The sequence below is a fragment of the Ammospiza caudacuta genome, chromosome 3, assembly GCF_027887145.1.
Source record: "Ammospiza caudacuta isolate bAmmCau1 chromosome 3, bAmmCau1.pri, whole genome shotgun sequence".
In the NCBI taxonomy this organism is placed as follows: domain Eukaryota; kingdom Metazoa; phylum Chordata; class Aves; order Passeriformes; family Passerellidae; genus Ammospiza; species Ammospiza caudacuta.
Genome location: NC_080595.1, coordinates 48307091 through 48327263, shown reverse-complemented (window position 1 = coordinate 48327263; position 20173 = coordinate 48307091). Strand labels below are relative to the sequence as shown.

The window sequence follows — 20173 nt, the reverse complement described above, 5'->3', positions numbered from 1 at the left end:
CCGTCCCTCGCCGCCGGGGCGGGAACTTCCCGAGCCTCGGGAGCAGCCGCTTCCGGGTGAGCGGCGCGCGCAGCCCACGTGGGCCCGGCGGGAGCGGCGGGAGCCAGGTCGGTGCCGGGGACCGGGGCCGGGATCGGGACAGGCACAGGGACAGGGACAGGGACAGGGACGCGTGTCACCGCCGGGCTCTGCCCCCTTCCTCCCCGCGCCACACGTGCGCGCCCGAGCGGCAGCGGGGCCGGGAGAGGCGGCTGGTTGCATGCGGCTGCTCCATCTGCGGGCCTGCTGTGGTTTTCTCCCTCCAGTTTTCTCCGGAGGTTCCTTTCCCCGAAACTCGGAGCCATGACGTCCCTGGCGGAGCAGCTGAAGCGGCTGGCGCTTCCCCAGACCGATCCCAGCCTCCTGGACCGCAGCGAGGTGGCATCGCTGCTCTTCACCTGCAAGGAAGCCGCGACTATTGACAGGGACACGTTCTTTGCCATCGGTGAGTTTGGCTGCTTAGATGGCGCTGGCTTTAAAAACACTCCAAAAAACAGATGGAGGAAGATGAATATGAGAGGCAAACCCGTATTCAAAAAAGGCCAAAAGAATAGTTGAAGAAGCTACTGGCTGGTCAGCATCACTCCAGTCCTTGGAAAAACCAGTTCCTCTACAAGCACGTTTCTGGGCAATTGAGGGTAAGGTCATGGGGAAGAGTCAGGGATCACCAAGATGCTCAAGGACTGGAGAATTTGCCCAATAAGGGAAAGTTGATGAGAGGAATATCTCTGGTCTCAGTCAGTCTGGAGAAGAGAAGGCTTTGGATGGGTCTCATAGGACCCTGCCATTGCCTTTGAGGATATTCCCAGAAGATGCACCAGGCATGCATGGCTGGAAGACAGGAGACAGTGGGAATAAGTTGGAAAAATAGGAGTTAAAACTGGATAGAAGGAAAAGCTTTTTCAGTGTGAGAGCAGTCAAGCATTTAACACGATTGTCTAGGGAGATTGTGGTTGGGAAAAGATAAAAAGTGACTTTTTTGAAAACTTTGACAGAATAATGCCCTGAACAACCTAGTCCAATTTTGGAGACCCTTTTAACCCTGCTTTGAGCAGAGCCTGGGACTGGAAATCTCCCAATGTGCCTTCTGACATGAATTCTTGTTTCATGGAAACCTGCTGATGCTCTGCTCTTGGGTAACATTACGGTCACAAATAATGTGAAGTGGCAGTAGCCTTTGCCGTGTTGGCACACTTCAAATTCTTTATGCTCTATCCCTTTCCATTTTTATATAAATTTTTATCCAGGCATGTAATACTGTTAAATAAGAAAGCTGTTTTCTAAAACCAGGCAGATTGGTATCATGTTTCCGTTTTAAGTAACATATCTTTGATGCAGCACAGTGTGTTTTTTTGCTTTCTTAAATAGTTACTCTAGAACTGCTTGGCTGAGTTTGAGGATGGAGTTTTTATGGTCTCTTATCCAATATTGCACCTCTGATCCACTATCTGATCATTCCACCATTAGAAAAAGATAAAATCTATACATTGGGTTTGTGTTTCCTGTGTTCCAGCTTGCATCTGCTGTCCTCCCATCCTTCCACTGTGCATCTCTGAGAAGAGTGGCTCCATCTCCTTGATAACCCACACCATATCCTGTTAGGTAGCTGCAGACAGTGGAAGATTTCCTTTTCACTGTCTCTTCTCCAGGCTGAGCTGTTCCTCCTTTTCCTTTTATGTTGTTTTCCAGCCCCTAGACCATCTCAGCATTCCTCTGCTGAACTCACATCCAGAAATGTTTTTCTTCTACTGATGATCTCAAAACTGCACACAGGGCTCCAGCTGCAGCTCACAAATGGAAGGGGCAGTTCCCCCCTCCCTCGGCCTTCTGGCCATGCTCTCAGGGACAGCACAACCCAGCATGCTGCTGGCCTTCACTGCTGCAAGAGCTCTCTGCTGATAGTTGCTAATGTTGTTTTTCTTTGTCAGTTGAGAAGTAGTTCCAAGTATATCAAAGGTTTTGGTCTTAGGCCTCTTTTAGTTTGCTTGGTGAGGTTGACATGTACCAGTATAGCAAAACAGTTGGATGTGCCAGTGAGGAAGTAAGTGGAGAACAAAAACTATTGTATTAACAGCATTCCTCCCATTTTTTTTTATTTTTTCCCCCCACAGGGTGCACTGGCTTAGAAGAGCTGATGGGCATTGATCCTTCATTTGAAGAGTTCCAGTCCAGTTTGTTTAGTTCCACAGCCAAAGGCCTTGAACGCAGTGTTCAGACTAAAGCAGTAAATCAGCAGCTGGATAAGAATATTTCATTGTTCCTCATTCACCTGTCCCCCTACTTCATGCTTAAGCCAGCCCAGAAGTGCCTTGAATGGCTGATTCAGAGGTAATCCACTGAATATCCTACATGTCAATAGATAAGGCTAGAAATGCAAGATTTATTTCTCCCCAGTGAGAAAAATTTTGAATAATTTTACTTCAGCTTTCTGAAAATAGGATAGAATGTTAATTGCATTTAGACTTAGTCCTTATGGGGCCAGATGCTCTTCTTTGCTAATTAGATTTTTGTCTTTTGATAAATTTCTGTGATTATTTTGATCTGGCATGGTACTTTCTATAAAAGCAATTTCACCAAAGTTGCCCAGCCCTAAGTATCTTACAGAGCACACAGAGAGGCACTTCTATATTGTGCTTTTAGAGGTGGGCTTTGTAAAATAGCCAAGTTTCAATATTAACACTGAACCATGAACCCTCACTATTCTTATTTCAAGGTTTTGGTGTGAAGAAAAAAACAATGAAGTATTTTGTGATGTTATATTTATTTATATAAATTAACCTATCCAAATGCAGAAAGTGCAGTACTTCTTATCATGAAAGAATGTGTGATTTTCCTGAAACATACTTCTCTGAATCACATTTTTTCTATACATGTATTGTACTGAGAGATTCATATTAGATTTTTGTAACATCTGATTTACTATTGAAGCCTGTGCAGAAGAAATTAAGGTAATTTTTAGTTGTACAGGGACCTAAAATTGTTGATAGTGAGGGGAAAAAATATGCTAGCACTGTTTCTTTCTTGTAGCACATACAGGCCACCTTGAGTTTCTGGACTGTAGGTGGACCATAGATCTGAGTCAGTGTGAAAACCATGTCAGGTCTTGCTTAAAAGCAAGTAACAAGGTATTCTGAGAAGAACATGGAGGGGTCTTTTTTCCTTTTTGGCTTCCAGATATTTTAAAACTACATATGTATGTTCTTTTCTTTAGATTTCACATTCATCTCTACAATCAAGACAGTTTGATTGGTTGTGTTCTGCCATATCATGAGACTAATGTATTTGTGAGAGTTATTCAACTCTTAGATATAAAAAGCCCAACTCATAAGTGGCATTGGATGGATCCAATACGGGTAAAGTAGTTAAGAGATGCAAGATAGAAGGACCTTGAGGGACTTTAATAATCTTTAATTTAATTTTTTCTTGACCCTTCTACTCTGCTTATGAATATGGTCCAACAATTTATGTGGTTAGTTGTAGAACTGTACTGAAAGGTTTAATTACAGGAATGGAGCCTGGATGCCCACATGTTGTTTCTGCTATCTTTCTTTAAAGGTGAAGTTGATATTAAAAAGCTTTGACTGTAATTACTCTTTTTTTTTGCCTAAGTTAAAGCAGGCTTTTAAGGTGTGAGTATTTGCTACTGCTAGGAAGATACATAAATTGCTTAAATTTAGGTTTATTTCCATGTAGGTTAAATGTTATTCTCTTCATCATCTGTCTTAATGTAGACACAAAACATTCTAACAGTGTGTGGCAATCCATTATTTATTTCAGTTTCAATGGTGTTAACTGATCAGTAGGATTAATTTGGAGATTATAGTAATTTTTACTTTTTGTGCTTCACTTTTCTCTGAATGTTCTAACTTTACTTTTTTTTCCACTGTATAAAGAAACCTGGAGTCCCTCTGGCAAGGGGTACTGTCATTACACACTGCTACAAAGACCTGGATTTCATGGATTTCATCTGCAGGCTGGTGGCAAGATCTGTGAAGGTTGTTCATTTATTCTAGAGCACTGTTTGTTGTCACTTTGTTTTCCCTGGGTTTTTATAGTAATGTGCTATTTCTTAGTATTTTGAACTCATTCATCAGTAAACAGTATGAGGATTTCTTTTATTATAATTTGTGAAGATGACAGTCTGTCAGAAGTTCGTATAGGGATGTGACTGAGAACCAACGAGCCATGACAAAGCAATTTGGCCATACTGTATTATTTACTGTGTTGCCTCAGGGTACTTCATTGTCTTAATTTCTTCCATAAACTCATTCCTGCCATGAGTCTTTAACTGTGCTCTGAATTTCCATGTCTCTTCTGGGGGTTTTCATAGGTCTTTTAAATACACATCTTCAAATATTAATGAGAATTTGAAATTGAGAATGTTAGAAGGTGGGCAGTTTTATTTTGTTTTTTCAGTTAATGTCAAATAGAGAGCTAGTTCTGTAGTCTCAGAAGGGTAAGATGTATCACAGATACAGTTATTTAGAGAACTGGGATGCATGTGCTGTCAAACTAAGCAAAGCAGACACAGTAACAGAGTATTCACAGGTGTAGAAAGAGGTGTTAAACATAGCACCATTTAGCTTCTTGGCTGTCCAGCTCTGAGTCTTGAGCAGTGCACCAGGATCACAGGTGATTTTGGCTGCCTTACTCTGATTAATCACACTGGCACCCATTTCCGTCTGCCCTGCCTGTGAGGAGGAGCAGTAACCTCTGGTGAGGGTTGCTGCTATGAGAGGAGATGACTTCAGTTGTGCCAGCAGGAGCTGCTGGAGCTTGCAGGCTGGAGTTCTAAGATTTTGGTGGCTTGAGGGAAGCCATGTGTGCATTTCCACTTGCCCTATGTCTGAACAACTGATTTTTTTTTTTGTGATCCAGGTCTTTTCAGAGTGTCCCGGCAACTCAGCTCAACTGAGAGTTCTCCTTGTGTTTTATGCTTCCACCATTGTGTCAGCTCTTGGAGCTGCAGAGAAGATAACAGACACTATGGTCTCTCTGCTGCTTCCTTATGTCCAAAAGGTGGGTGAAGCTCTATTTCCCTCCTGTGTTATGAAGTGCACTGTGTTCTGCAGATGCACATAACCTCACACAAATAACCTCCAGGAGGAACATCCTGTGTGGTGCATACTGTACCACTCAGCCTGATTTGAAACCTCAGGCAGGTGAGGGTCCATGGGAAATAATGTTTTTTCACACCTCAGATGAGCACTTTAAGAACTGTTTTCTACTCTGCATGAGGAATGGAGCTGTGAGAAATGGATACACAGATTGAAGAGTGTCTTTGCTTTGAAATTTATCACACTAAACCATGAGGGAGTTGTGTCAGGGTAGATAGCCTGCTCTAATATCCTTTCTTGTCCATGGTTGTTGCTTTGTCAACAAACAAAGCAGTAGTTAATAAATGTGTCTTCTTTGTCTGTGGATCCTGCACGACAGCTTTTTCTTCTTGGAAGTTGATTTTATAAATACCTTAAACATTAACACATGGAAAAGAGCATAGTAGGATTCTGTGGATGTTAGAATAAAAATTATTTTTATGTTAATGTACTCGTTTGTGTTATTCTGTGTTAAAAATTCGCCTTTGTCTCTTTTTCTAGGGCTTGAAGTCTTCTGTACAGGATTACAGAGCTGCAACATACATGATCATCTGCCAGATGACAGTAAAAGTGACAGTGGAGACTTCCTTGGTGCATTCCTTGATGGTGCAGATAAGCAAGACACTATTTAAAATGCCCTCATTAATCAGGGATGGGCTGGCTTGCTTGAACCTACTTCTGCAAACTCAGAAAGGAGATAAACTTGGGAAAAAGTAAGTCTACATGAATCAGATTTTCCCACTTTCTAAAATTCCAAACTGTGCTTTGATAATTTGCAATTTTTATATCCTCAGCATTAAAGGGATACCTCCCTGTCAGAAGTTCGGTAGTTGACATTTCAGAGGGCTTACAAGTTCCTTTGGCTTACTTTGAAAATTTGTATGCTCACTGCAGCAGAGGAGTGTCAGTGGTGTGAGCTGGTCATCTCTTGGTGCCTCTGCTACTTCTCTTAGTAAGGGATTGATGCCAGTGTGCAAAACTGAACCCTGTCAAGTAAGAGGTTTTCTGGAAAGTGCAAAGAGGTTCTGCCCCTTCAGTGGAAGGGCTTTGAGTTGGTGTAGTTTAACACCTGAAGGATAAGTGTTTCTCTACCACCCCTTGTTTGGTCTCACTTCAGGTGAGGTGTTCTCCTGGAGGCTTGTGTGGTGGATTCCCATCCATCTGTCTGCTCTGCTCTGGGACAGTTGGCTTCTGCTGGTAACATGCATTTGAACATAGTCCCACATGCTACAAGGAATCTGCTTGCTGGCAGAGAGGAGTATTCCAATAGAAAGAATCTTCTGAGGGATATATAGAGTGATTACTTGCCAGATGCTTAAACACTGTCATGGATTGTTTGTCAAAAGAGCAGGTGTGGGGTTGATGTGTTATGCAGCATCCAGCCAGGTGGGCGTAAAAGGAGACAAGGTGAGGCTTTGTGTGAGCCAAAAGGGAAATGAAATGGCTTCTCCTCAGAAGATCTGTCATTGCACAATTACTTCTCATCCATTTAGCTGCTTCTGAGGGATAGATATGCTCCTTGCAGTGAGGATATCTTCTGTAATTCATACAAGTATTTTTCCTTTTACTACCAGCTTTGTAAAAAACATAGGTGGATTCACTGTGCCTTTGTAGCAGCTGTGCTCAACATGGCTGGCAGTACCCTCTTTTCTTCTTGGATATTAAATTTGCCAGTAAACATCTGGCATTAAGTGGAGCCCTTTGAATTTTTTCAGTGTTTGTTTACAATGGGGCTGTTACCTGATGCTGAAAATTGAATCCTCGTGAAATCTGCATAGTTTTGAAAGTGTTTGTAACCCAGATCAGCATACACACTTTTTTTTTTCTCCCTTTTAATTGTGCAGGCCATTTATTTATCTGTGCAAAAGCCCAGAACTGGTAACACTTTTGCAAGGCCTGTCAGCAGGCTATGATATCTCTCCTCTCCTCCGCTACCTGTTGCCTCACCTTGTTCACACCATCATGAAAAGTGATACAGGTAAGTTAGCACAGGTTCTTTGTAAAACTTGGATCAGCCTTAGGATGGATAACTGTGGTAGATGTCATAGCTGTGTAATTGCTTCTTCCATTGAAACTGTGCCAGTACCTGTGAAGACCTGATTGAGCTTTTGTATGTTTGCTTTTTTTTTCTTTTCCTTCTTTCTTTTTTTTTCTTCTTAGAGGTGTATTGTAATACTATGAAATCTTGGGTAGATGGCATGTACTCCATATGTGGTTAATTAGGGACAGCTGTGTTTACCCAGTGATTAAATGTGCCTGGGAACAGTCTGGGGCAGCAAGGCTGGCTGGCATGCACTTGTAGCCTGTGTCTGTGCTAGAGAATCTGTTTGCACTGTGGCTTTGTAATGCTGAATCATGACTGGGGAAGCTGTTTTGTTCAAAAGGTCCAGATTCACACCAAGGAATGCTCTAGAGAGTTGCTGGCACAGCTCTTAGCAGCAGATCTGGAACATGCCAAAGCATCCTTGAGTTTATTGGCAGCAATCCAGGCTTTGGCATTTTAATGACATTGGTATAAAGCATTGCTAATGGATCACAGAGAGTTAGTGCTGGATGAGCACTGTGGTCTTCAAGCTGTGTGCTTGGTTCAGCAGAGGATGATGCTGCAGAAGCTGTTTGCTTTATCAGTATGAGGAGACTGTTCTCTAACTATTGTTCATCTTCTATGATTGTTCTTAGAGGAGCAAGAAGAATCCGAGGAGACAGAAAATGACATTTATATCAAGCATCTTCAAGCTATTCTTGAGAGTATACCGCTGGAAAAGGATTTAGATTCCCTGTTGGCTTCGTGAGTTGACTTCAGTTTGTTTTTCCTATGCAGTAGTGCAGTCACTTCTCATTTAATAATAAATAATTCCTGACAATGGCATTAGCATTATATCAGCATTATATTATATGTTTTTATGAGTTCATAAGTTAAATCCAGATGTGGATTTTGAAATTTAAACATTCAGTAACCCAGAAGAGTCATTCATTTAGCATTTGTGGGAATAGTTGTGGGACAGAGGGAAACTTGAAGCCAGCAGCAAATCTGTACTTGCAGTAAATAATGTATATTAATCCTAATCTGTTAAGCACTGTGCTTTATAACAGTAATGAAAATATACTCTCCAAAACATGGTGGCTTTTCCTTTTGTTTGTAATTTTAGCAAGTTTCTTGAAGAGTTTATCTCCTGTGGCACAGAGGTTGAATCTAATCCCACCAAAATGGCTGCACTCAATCAAAAGATCCTTCCTCTCATCAGACTTCTCGAGAGAAAGTAAGTTCCATTTTTCTGTGACAGACCCACAGTCTGTAGAGTGGTGATATCAGCTATGATCTTGGATTATTGGGTATAGTAAGTACTTGTACTACTACAAGTAGTCTTGCTGAAATAGATACAAAAGGAATAACTGACTCCTAATCTCTGTCCAAATTTTGTTTTACTGATTGTCCCTACATATTTTGTTATCACTGTAATACCTGGACACAGACCTACTGGCTTTGTACAGCTCTTTACTTTGTAGCATGACCTTCCCTGCTCATTATGTCTCCTAGTGGTCTGCAAATCCTTCAGTTTCCTTGGTTTTCCCTGTATTTCTCCTGTAAATACATGTTTTTCTATAATCCTCTGCAGAATATATTGATGGTTTTGCCTTTTGGCAGGTATCCTAAAGCCTTAGACTCTGTGTTGGAGAAGCACCTGGAAGATTGCACAAATGAGGCTGACCAAAATCTTTTTCATCAATTTATTTCTCTTTCATTAAGCTGTGGCAAGTACAAGGTAGGTAGGATTATGATCCTAGCTCTTAAATGGTTATACTGTCAGAAGGCTGATTTTTAATATAGTTCTGCTCTCTATTACTCCTTATGAACAAACTATCTACCATTCCTACAAAAAAAAAAAAAAAAACAAAACAACAACAACAACAAGAAAAAAAAACAACCTAATACCAAAGTAAAGGATCCTAACTTCATTAAATATTTGGGGGGAGGGAGCTTGGTCAAAATTGTGGTTAAACAAAAGCTATCATGTCTTTTAAGTTTTTTTTCATAAGGACTTTTAAGAGTGAGATTTTTTCCCTGGTTAGAATTTATATGTTTCCACCTGCTCCAATTGCTACCAATAATTTTTTTCCTTAGACACATGGCCACTACATACACTCTAGGGTCAATAGTGACAACACAGTGGTACCCAGCAAGGCCTCAAGGATCTTGTCAGTGGCAAAGTGTGTTTTGGGAAAGCTGAGAAACAACTTAATCACTGTTGAGAGAAGATAGCTTGGTCCTTTTCCTTGCACTGATTTTATGAATGTTTGCAGTCGGTAACAGGGAAGGACAGAGTGACCTCAGAGTTCTTCCTGTGCCATTTCTGAAGAGCAATTGAAACTCAGCCTAACACAGAATAACCATTGCTACAACAGATCTGGCCAAGGAATTTATTAGAAGAGCTGGTTAGTATTATGGCTGTTGTTTGCAATGATTGAAGGACTGAAAGCAAACATGACAAACTACAGAAAGAAGCACACACAGTATTTTTGTACTGATTTAACAAAGGCACAGATTCTGTGCCTGAGTAACAAGTGGATTAACAGAAACACAAGGCGTGCAGAACAAAGGCATATGGCTCTCTTCCAGCTTTTAAGGTTCCTGAGATAAGTGCAGGCAATTGGACTGGCAGGGATGCCTCTTTAGCAGTTTCTGTCTGTGCTCTGTCACACTGACATTGTCACTAGAGCTTTCTCAGAATCCTTAGATAAGTGTAATGCTTTTCTAGGACATAATGGTGTCTGTGACTTATTGTACTTTTCAAGCTATCTTCCAAAAACTGTCTGCAACAGTGAAGAAATTTAATAATTTAAAACAGTTACACAATATCATTATACTGTAGTTTAACTTTCTAGGTCTTGATCATGCAGGTTTTCTTCTGATACAAGAAATGTCTCCCATTATACTTATGTGTATTTAAAATATTTTTAACATGCACCGGGGTCACTGTGAAATTTGTATTTCAGTTTCTGGAAGTCTCTGATACCTCCCTTCTGCTTAGTTTGAATCATCCTCAGCCTGCTGTGCGGGTCCTGGCTCTTCAGCATTTGAAAGATGCTATTGAAACTTCAAAGGTTTGTGTCTGAACCTCTCACTTACAGAACTGATTTAACATGGAATGTCTTCAAAAAGCTGTTTGCCAAACTTAGCAGTTGAAGAGGAGTGGTATGTGAGACTGTGCCTACGTCATCCTTACTGCTTTTCATGGTGTTTTCAGTAGGCTTCTGTCACCATTTCCCCCTGTTCTGGAGTCTGGATATAGTTCTTGTTTATTAAGCTGCTCACATTCTCATAAAATCCAAGTTAGTTAATATTTCTAGTTTTCTTTCTTTTGTTATTGAAAGTTAGTCTGCCTGTGAGGTTTAATTTAGGTGATATTACCACTTCTCTTACACTAGAATTCAGATATTAAAAGCCTGTAAATTGCTCGACAGACAAATGATTTATTTTCCTTTTGACTCTGTTTCCTTTATTTTTTCAGGAAGGTTTTGATCAGGCTTTCATAGAAGAAGCAATTTTTGGACGGCTCAAGGATGACAACAGAGATGTTGTGATGTCTGCTCTCAGTTCTTTGGAGGTAAGTGTGTTTTTTGGCATGCGAGATTTTACCTGCTCTCCAATGTGTGTGTGTCTGAAATGTATTCTGTGTAGTTGCCTTTCTTATCCTTGTGTTCCTGTTGCATGACTTCTATCCTTTAACAGGATGAAGCAGCACAAATACAGGAGGCTTGTGTTGTTTGCCATCTCACAAATTCCCCCCAAATCTCTGCTCCCTGATCCTTACCTAGGGGTAGGCAGTTAAAGTGAATTTATCTATTTTATTTTTCTTTTTTTTGAATGTAGCTACTGAAGCATACTTAAATCTTTGATTATTATTTTGAGGCACGCTTCCTGCTTATTCTGTATGTTTTTCTATAAAAAGGCAAGCCACACTATCTGTCTTTTGGATGGAAAGTGGTGCAGTCACAAGACTTTGCTCCAGTGAGAGGAGCTCGGCTGAGTTTTTCCATATGCGAGTCATTTGGTCAGTTGATAGTGGCAAAGTCCTGAGCTCCAGCTCAGGTTTACTGGATAGGACTCTGGTATGCATTGTACTGATTGTTTCCAGCTAGAGTAACAGTCTCTCTTCATGGCTTCTGCTAGTAGTAGTGGAGAATATTATTAGTAGTAGTGGAATTGGTCTTATGTGTTCATTCATTCTTGATCACCAGTAAATAGGAATAGAAGCACGTAAGGGCTCCTTTAAACTTTAGTTTCTTTTGTTAATGTGCCTTACATTTTTGTGATCCAGATACAATGTAAAGTAAAAACAATTCTTATTTAATTGTAATATAGTTTGTATGTCATTTATCAATTTTACCAAACATTTCCACATTCAATAAATTCTCCATACTTTAGCTATCAAGAGGGCATACTGGGCAGCCTTATTTCTTCTTTTCACCTGATAGTATTTTCATTTCATGAACATCAGCAGGAATACAGTTAGTCATATTTGATCTCTCTTCCCACTTGGTATAGCAGATGCATTTTCCATTATGATGTGGTCAACTGTTTTGTATATTGTTGAATTTTCATTCATTTTTCTTGATTATCATTCAGATTTTCAGAGAACAAGTCAATCCAGAAGTAATAGTATCAAGTCTTTTGAACATTTTCCAGAAAGCTGATCTTTCAAAGGATGGAAAGTGGTATGTTTGTGCCTTTTTTTTTCAGTCTACATTCTTTCTGTACAAATTCTTTTTTTTAAAGAAACTATAAGAGTACTTTAAAAACTGTGTTTCTCTGCAAATGCTTTTTGTTATGCTATGTCTATGCTGAGTTACAAGAGAGATGTCCAATTATTTCCATACCATTTCCCATTAATTCCTTATTTGTTGTTACAGCTGTTTAGATACAGAAAATCACCATGGAAAATAGAGAACAAATCAAAGAAATGTTGCTGATGTGCTTGAGTAATGTATTTTCAACATGTTTTGTTCTCTTTCAGGTACAAGGTTTTGGAGCAAACAGTAAAAATTTTAGTCAAAGAGGAGATTTTAAAAGAGAAGAAAGAACTGCTAGATGCAGCAGTAATGCAGTTGTTACCTTTTATGATAATCACTAATGCAAATGCAAAATCTGCAGACTGGAAAATGGCTGTTTGTTTGTCACAGTCTGATCTCTGCTCTTTACATCCTTTACTGAAAGGCTGGCCAGAAGGTAAAGTGTTCCTTGTAACTGATTTGATAAGAGAAAACTTGTGGCAAGTTAGGACCTCCTCCTTATTGAACCTAAACACATACTGAAGGACGCAGGCTGTCACTATCAGGCTATCATGCTGTAACTGAATGGATTTTGAAAAAAACTCTTTGAAAAGAGGTAGAAATTGTTTAGTACGTTTCTGACTCATTCTAAATATTATTGAGCCACATGAATTTTATATCTAGATTATTGATTTTATTTTTTTTCCCCCTTGGAGTAGCTCTTGAAGAGGCAATTAAATCTGCTGAGTCTGCAGAGTTGGTTGGAGTGGCCAATGAGAAAATGATTCGTCTGCTTTCTGGAAATTTGACATCAGAGGACCCTTCCTTACTATTGCAAATGGTAAGTGTACCATGTCAGCCTAACCTTGGAGAAGTTTTACTTTTCAGGTGGTGACTGATTACTTTTCAGGTAATTAAACAAATGTGATATTGAAGAGCTTTGCATGGCTGCTCTAGGCACTAGTATGCTATCATCAAGCTGCTAGGCAAATACATGTATATATAAAAATTATATCTATTTATGTCTGTATGTATTTATGTATTTATATACAAGTTACATATATATATATATATATATATATATATATATATATATAAAATACCAAACCATAATACCATCCATGTAAAACCAATTTCTTCCTTAACTTAAGGAAAAGAACTGATTACCTTTTTTGACAAATGATTAGTGTAACTAAATTTGAGGAATTTTTACTTTAGTAAAAAAAAATTTTAGAGAGTAAGCAGGTGTACCTGTGGGTAGTTCATAGAAACTGATGTTTGTGCATTGCAGGGTTTCAAAGAGTACAATTACAGCAGACAGTCACTTTTTACCTGTGGTAGAAACTAAATAGTATTACACCATTTTTCATTTACATGTTCAGTTTAGTCATAGGGAACTCCCACTGTTTTACTGATTTTTGTTGTCCAACACTGTTTTTTTCTAAGATTGATGACCTGATACTCGTTGCTGAAACAGAATCTGACAGTGTGAGACGGAAAGTAACTACTCATATAATTGGTGCAGTGCTTGTTCAGCGCTGCTGCAATGCACAGAGAAAGGAAAATTATCTTCCAGTGGCTATCAGAGTCTTCCGCTTCTTGGATAAAAAAATTAAGAATCTCAGAAGTTGTGAACCTGCAGAGGTAAGATGTAAACAGTCTGGAGAGGGCATTTTCTTTGTACTGAAAACAGTATTAAGAAGGTTTTTAAATTGTTTTTACTGAAGACCAAGTTCAGAAACTCTCAGTGAAAAATCTCACCTTCGTTTCTTCTCAGAGCAAAAACACACACTTGGCAATAGTGCCATTAAGAATTACTCTGATATTTTATGTGTGTTTCCATTGGAGTTTTCTTGACCTATTTTGTTGAGAAACAGCTCTAGGGTTTTTTTCTGTAAGAAACCCATGTGAGCAGGTTGTGTTTCTGTGTGTACATCCCCTCATATACACACATAGTGGCACATGGTAATTATTTATTCTGACCTCAGGTTATTCCATTAATGGTTTTTTTGTATACGCAAGTATCTGAAACATGGATTGCTTTTCTGGAACAGAGCTAGATGAAAGTGTTAAACTGACTGTCAAAAATGTTGCAATTCCCAATCCCTTTGAAGAGGTATTTTAAAGAGACTGATAGTTTACTCTTCTGTTACTTCATTTATGTACACTCTAATTATGGTAGAAAGAGCTGGCATAGGTTTTAAAACTGCAGATGCAAGTTTCAATGTAAAATCAGAAATGTAATTCACTCCATAAGGATACCTCTTTGGAGGTTGGAAATGAAATGTTGCTGAATTTTAATGCTAAATTTCTGGTTTCTTTTGCATGGAATTGTGACAGAATACATTAAAATCTATTTTCATTTGCAGGAAACTCCCCTAAGCTGGTCTGTTGAAACAGTAGAGGACACTTTGGTGCCTGAGGACTTGTTAATTGCCTATATAGAAAAGCTCAAAAGTGATGAGACTGCTCATGCAGAAGAGTCAGCTATGGTTCTGTTCTTATTGAAAAACTTCATTAAAGGCCTAAAAATTCCCATGGCCTTTGTAAAAGGTAGGTGTTAAGGTTTTGCCTGTTACTCACACCAGTGAAAAAGGAAAGTTGGGTTTTTTTTCCCTTCAGAAGTTGTTGGAATCATGGAAATGTTGCTTCCCTAACCTTGTCCTTTGTTACTGACATCTGTAAAGATTGCTTACTTGTGAACATGAAATCAAACAAATGTATTGTCCTCTTTTAACTAGAGATATCTGTTCTCTCCTGGTTTCTGAGGGTGTTCCTATGCACCTGCTGTGTCTTAATTATAACCTGTATTTTTTAGAGAAATACTGGTGGAATCCTGAATCTCTGAAGCAAGATAGCCAAGACTACCTGCACATCATTTTGGGGCTGTTTGACCTGCTTGTCAGTGGAGCTAGTGAGGGAAGAGATGCTCTTCAGTACAGAGCATTGATGAATCTCTTATTCAAGGTATTATTTTTGCATTTGGTGCTCTGAATTATGAGTCAGAGTCATGAAACTATTTCATGGTTGCATTACTTTTAAGGAAAACTGAGAAAAATGGTCAACAGGTCATGCAACACTGCTTGTGGCATTCAAGTACTGTGAGGAGATGGAAGTGTAAGCTTCAGCTGGGTTACTTAGCCCTAATGAAATGTAATAATGGAAAACTAAAGTTAAAAAACAAAACATAAATGTACTATTGGAGGCAAAGATGAAAACAACACTGATTCGCAGGACAAGATCAAGAGCCTAAAGTTTGAGGAAAAAGTTTTGGTTCTAACTGGTAGCAAGACAAAGAGTTGATTTGTAAAATTTGTTAGTGTTTAAATACAGAAACTGGAAGGAAAACTTCTAGGAGAACTTTTGTGTTTCCTTATTACATAATTTCATGGTTTTTCACATGCATATGTAAATAACATCTGGCCTTGTGTATACATGCAGCATTTACTCAATAACTTTTTCTTCCCAAAAGACACTGTTTCTCTGTTGTTCTGAGACAAAGTTCTCTTTCTGAGACAAAGTACTCCTTTGAAGTGGGTGGGGTGGTTTATCAAATGTTTTCAGTAGCAGTTTGCCAAATAAATTAAACAAGTGCTTTTTTCTTTTTTTTTCTTTTCCATCGTGTTAAATTTAAGGAGCATCTAGAAAATTCAGAGCTTCTCTTCAAATTCCTTTCCATTTTATGGACTTACAATTATAACCTTTCAAATCAACTGAACTATGAAGTCAGTGCAATGCTACAGACTCAGGCTCTGTATATTGGCTATGCACTGCTTGAATCACAAGCAGACCAGAACAAGAAACAACTGCTATCACCATCATCTCCAGGTAGAGTAAAATTCTATCTGTCTGTCTGTTGGTCTGTCTGTCTCTCATCTTAGCACTCAATCACTGTACTTTTTAATTCTGTACAATTTTACAATATTTTATACCATGAAGGGTATCTCAGGTTATTTATGTTCAGCCTCACTGGGCTGAGACAGTTCTCTTGCTGATTCACTGGTGCAGTTGTAAGTCCAAGCTTGAAGTAACTGAAGCCACTTTTTTTTTTGATTTTATAAGTGTTAAAGTAGCACAGGGCTGTGCTGAAGGAGTCAGTTACAGGACATTACTGTCTGTGCAGTCTCAGGGTGTGACAGTCACTAGCAATATATGAGCTCTGAGCTTAAACATGAGTATAAGGACTGTGATGAAGCTCAGAGTCATGAATCTGTGAGACTCGTATTGGTTTTGTGTACCTTAGAGGCTTACAGTGAAAAGAGACAACTTCTTAATTACAAAGTAATGTTGATGCCTCTTCAGGGACAGCTGCAGTAAAATTTTCACCACTCACTTTACTCTGTTCTTTTCCTCCTTCCCTCATTGTTCTTGCAGTGGTGATATCTTTGCTAATTAACTTGGCTAGTCCTGTGAGTGAAGTTCGAAGGGCTGCTCTCAACTGCCTCCATTCCTTGGGAGGAATAAAAGAGTCTCTGTTTCATCCTGTCCTTCAGCATTTGGAGCAAAAGACAGAAGAGATTGTATCTGACCCTACATACATAGCACAGGTATTTTTTTAATTAAGGTGTCTATTAATACAAGTTTTGTCTGCTGCTGTGAGCTTCTGTCTCACAGAAAAGAAATCAAGTTAACCAGGAAAGTTGTTTGTCTTTGTATCCAATAGTGGACTGACTTATAATTGTTTTAGGAACTATAAAAACATTTAGGTGATTTATTACATGCAGAGGGCTGAGAACCTAAGAGGCATTAACAGTGGTTTATTTCCAGATGAAGAACTCTGCTTATATATAGATGACAGTGTTATGAAAGCATCAAATAATTGTTCTTTTAAGGCATTTTTATTGCAAGAAAATAACTTAATTTTCACTTTGCTAATGAACCAGATTATGGGAACTCTATTTGAGGATCTTGAGACACAGTCAAAACAGAAATCCCAGAAAAAAAAATTGTTGGAAGCTTTGGAAAACATACTTGATTGTGTACAGAACCGTATTTTCCCATCATATATTGCAAGAAACTTAATGAAAATTCTTCATGAAATCCATGGTGAAGTAAGTGCTGCCTTTTGAGTTTTTATGGATTCTGCATTTGAGTGAAATGCTGAAATCACATATAATTTAGAAATAATGCTGTTAAATAATTCCACAATGTATTAGATTATTAGGTATTAAGTTGACACCTCCAGTAATATGCAGTGAAGCTGCAAAGTATGGTTTAATGAAACATAAAACGTTTGCATGCTCCTTCTGGAATGTAATGGCTGCAGAATTTTGCATTGGAGTTTTTAAAGAAATTCCCTTGATATTACTAAAAAATACTGTTTCAGAAGAGATTGCTGCAGAAGAAATGTGTTACTTTGGTAAGTGAACATTGAGTTTCCTGTACAGAATTGCAAGGTATCAAGTAGTGACTGTGAATTTCTTTTATATATATTAACCTAGTCTTATCTAGCATTTTCAGAATTCTCCAAGTGATGGAAAATATGACTTCAAAGTTGAAAAAATGAATTAAATTTGAATTTTTATGTCCTGTTCAGTTGTATGTGTCTTGAAAAGATTATGAACTGCATAGAGGGTGTTAGTTGTTTTGCATCACATATGGGTTTTGTGGAAAACAGCAATCATAAATGGGTGGAAAAATTACCTTGTTTCTGTACTTTGAAATTATGAAATACTGTTCTGCAAATGAAAATAGCTAAGGAGCAGATGAGCAAGTACTTGGGGTAATCTCATATTATACCTTGTATTTTTCCAATTGAACAGCTGCTGCCTAAAATACTGTGTGCAGTGTGGTCCAAGATGCTGCAGTAAAATGAAGCTGTGCTACTGGAAAGTTGTTAAACTGAGAATGGATAAACTTCCTGTTATGCATTTTCTCTGTTTGCAGATGGTTCTCTCTCACCTCTTGCCTGTACTAGAGCGTCTGCTAGAGAAGGTCTCTCACAATGCTGAGGCAATGTTTAAAGATGAAGTCATTCTCCTGCATCTAATCCTTGGAAAGTTTAATGAATATTCAGCCACCCTCCTGTGCAAGAATCAGAAGAGTCTGGATTTATTTATCAAAAGTCTGCATGCTGCCAAGAAAATATATGAAGAAATTCCACCATTTCAGATCACAGCACTTGGGCAGGTATGGCTTTATGAAATACCTTTTATTTATTTTTATGCTTAAAGCAGCTAGCAGTGTTTGAGATTGGATATACAAGGGCTCTTTCAGTGTAGAGGAGTCCATAGCTTTTGACCTGTCTTTTTTTTTACTACAAGATTTCAGTGTCTCCATACTGTCTCTGAAACATCTAAACAGGCTACAAAACTTGAACTCTTAAAATTATCAGAAGGAGATATTGCTGCTTGCTCTACGTTTTGCATTTTAACAAGCACAAAATAGTAATACTGTATTTGCTTGCAGATGAGTTCCTATATCATTTTAGATGCTGCTGTGCCACAGGTTTTAGGCTTTTGTCAGTCAGACAAGAGCTTTACTTAATCTTTTTCATCTGAGGAAAAATTGTCAACAAAATACAGTAGGTGAGAAATAGTTTAATTTGAAGGAAGCTACAGATTCAGGCCTGTACTGGCCAGGTGTAGGCATGTCCTTCCCAAAGGCTGGCAACAGCAAGTTTGTTCCCCACACCAGTCAGTTGTGTGAAAAATTTCAGAAATCAGTTTGTCTGTTGGATATTTCATGTGCCTGTGATCTACATCTTTTTGCCTGGATATATACAAGCATGTAGTTAATATGCAGTTTTTTGCAGTACTCCATGATGGGGTATGTCATACAGAATCCAACATATATTAATTCAACACCTTGCAATTTTGCTACCCTCTTAAAGTAAACCTCTCTGCATCTTTTTTTCCCCTTTTGTAGATTACTAAGCCATTCTTTGCAGCTGTGTCAGATGGGATGGTGCAACAGAAGCTACTAAAAGTATTGTTTGACTTACTCTTAGACTGTAAGAACCCACTTTGTGCCCAGACAATCAGCAGTGTGTTTAAAGGGGTAAGTGGCAACCTCCAGAAATATGTTTCAACCCGTTGCAGTGTGATTTTGTGTCACCTACATTCAGTAACACTTGTTGTTTATATCATTTATAGTGGGAAAGGAATGGGAAGCTTTTTGTCAGAGAATAGTGTTAATAGCATGAAAATTTTGTTAAATGACTGCTTTCAAAAGGTGTTTCTTTAAAAGCCATCTATCAGTGACTTACTACACTAAGTGAATGAATGCAGCAGAAGTCACTTCTATTCTGGGAATATGACAGGAATATGTGGATTATACACCCATATGTGCATGAAAGAAATGTGTTTTTAAAAAAAGCAGGGCACAGATATGTTATGTGACAAATTGTTCATTGGTGCTTGCATTGTTATTGTTTTGTTTCAGATTACAGTGTGTGCTGAGCAGATTGTCAAAGAACTGGAGCCTCCTGAGAAAACCCAAAATCTGGCCACTGTTCAACAGACTAGAAGGCAGAAAATGCAGCAACTGAGGTAAAGTAACTAGAAACCCACAAGTATTATCCATGCAGTTTGAAAATACCACTTGTCTTAATACATTGCATAGCTTGTACTGAAAACCCAAGAAACTATTTCTTCTTTTCACAGTAAAATAAATCCAAGCTACTTTTGGCATGGGGAAACCAACTCATGTCACTGTTTGAGAGCTCATGGAAATACAGTCAAAATATATTTTAAAATCCAGTATATTTAATGTTGACATTTGCTGTTATAGAATCATGGCACAGTTGAACAAGATTAATTTTTGTTAATGGTAAGGTTAGTGTAAAATATAGATGCATGGACAAATTACATACAGTTGGCTGAAACCTAACAGATGTTCATCAGAATATTTGTTAATTGACTGAAAAACAGTATTTTGTTTCCAGTAAGGTGGTAATATAACCACTAATTTTTAAATCTTTGTCCTGTTTCTTCTCTCCATTCTCATGGGGAACTGTTTTGTTCACTGTACTTACTCTCTTTAAACATTCTTTCAGCCATATTGAAAAAGGATGTTGAGTTAATTTTCCTGATTTGACCTGGAATAGCTTTTTTAATTTTCCTTCACTTGACCATTTTGAATAATTATCACCTATTAGATTGACCCATCTGTAAACTGTACCTGTCACAATTTACAAACAGACATACTCATACATTCTCCTCCATTGCCTGCATAGTCAGTGTGTTAACCACTAGTATTTCCAGAGAAGTAAGTTTCCTGGATGGCAAGCAGGTCATCATTTAGACAGTTACCTGGCAACAGATTTT

General features: G+C 38.5%; 1 protein-coding gene across 1 annotated transcript in view; it reads left to right on the top strand.

The window, feature by feature from the left end:
* The first annotated feature begins 342 nt into the window (after positions 1 to 342).
* HEATR1 (HEAT repeat containing 1) overlaps positions 343 to 20173 on the top strand; it is a 34442-nt gene continuing 14611 nt past the window's right edge. The window contains exons 1-24 of the mRNA XM_058801418.1: positions 343 to 484; positions 2151 to 2367; positions 3251 to 3392; positions 3933 to 4034; positions 4918 to 5058; positions 5637 to 5848; positions 6980 to 7113; positions 7815 to 7923; positions 8285 to 8395; positions 8782 to 8899; positions 10131 to 10238; positions 10646 to 10741; positions 11764 to 11852; positions 12152 to 12363; positions 12626 to 12747; positions 13353 to 13550; positions 14276 to 14459; positions 14725 to 14873; positions 15542 to 15734; positions 16281 to 16453; positions 16790 to 16957; positions 17793 to 18035; positions 18774 to 18905; positions 19290 to 19396. Of these exons, the coding sequence (XP_058657401.1) occupies positions 343 to 484; positions 2151 to 2367; positions 3251 to 3392; positions 3933 to 4034; positions 4918 to 5058; positions 5637 to 5848; positions 6980 to 7113; positions 7815 to 7923; positions 8285 to 8395; positions 8782 to 8899; positions 10131 to 10238; positions 10646 to 10741; positions 11764 to 11852; positions 12152 to 12363; positions 12626 to 12747; positions 13353 to 13550; positions 14276 to 14459; positions 14725 to 14873; positions 15542 to 15734; positions 16281 to 16453; positions 16790 to 16957; positions 17793 to 18035; positions 18774 to 18905; positions 19290 to 19396 (3602 nt within the window). The remainder of the gene's footprint in view (positions 485 to 2150; positions 2368 to 3250; positions 3393 to 3932; positions 4035 to 4917; positions 5059 to 5636; positions 5849 to 6979; positions 7114 to 7814; positions 7924 to 8284; positions 8396 to 8781; positions 8900 to 10130; positions 10239 to 10645; positions 10742 to 11763; positions 11853 to 12151; positions 12364 to 12625; positions 12748 to 13352; positions 13551 to 14275; positions 14460 to 14724; positions 14874 to 15541; positions 15735 to 16280; positions 16454 to 16789; positions 16958 to 17792; positions 18036 to 18773; positions 18906 to 19289; positions 19397 to 20173) is intronic.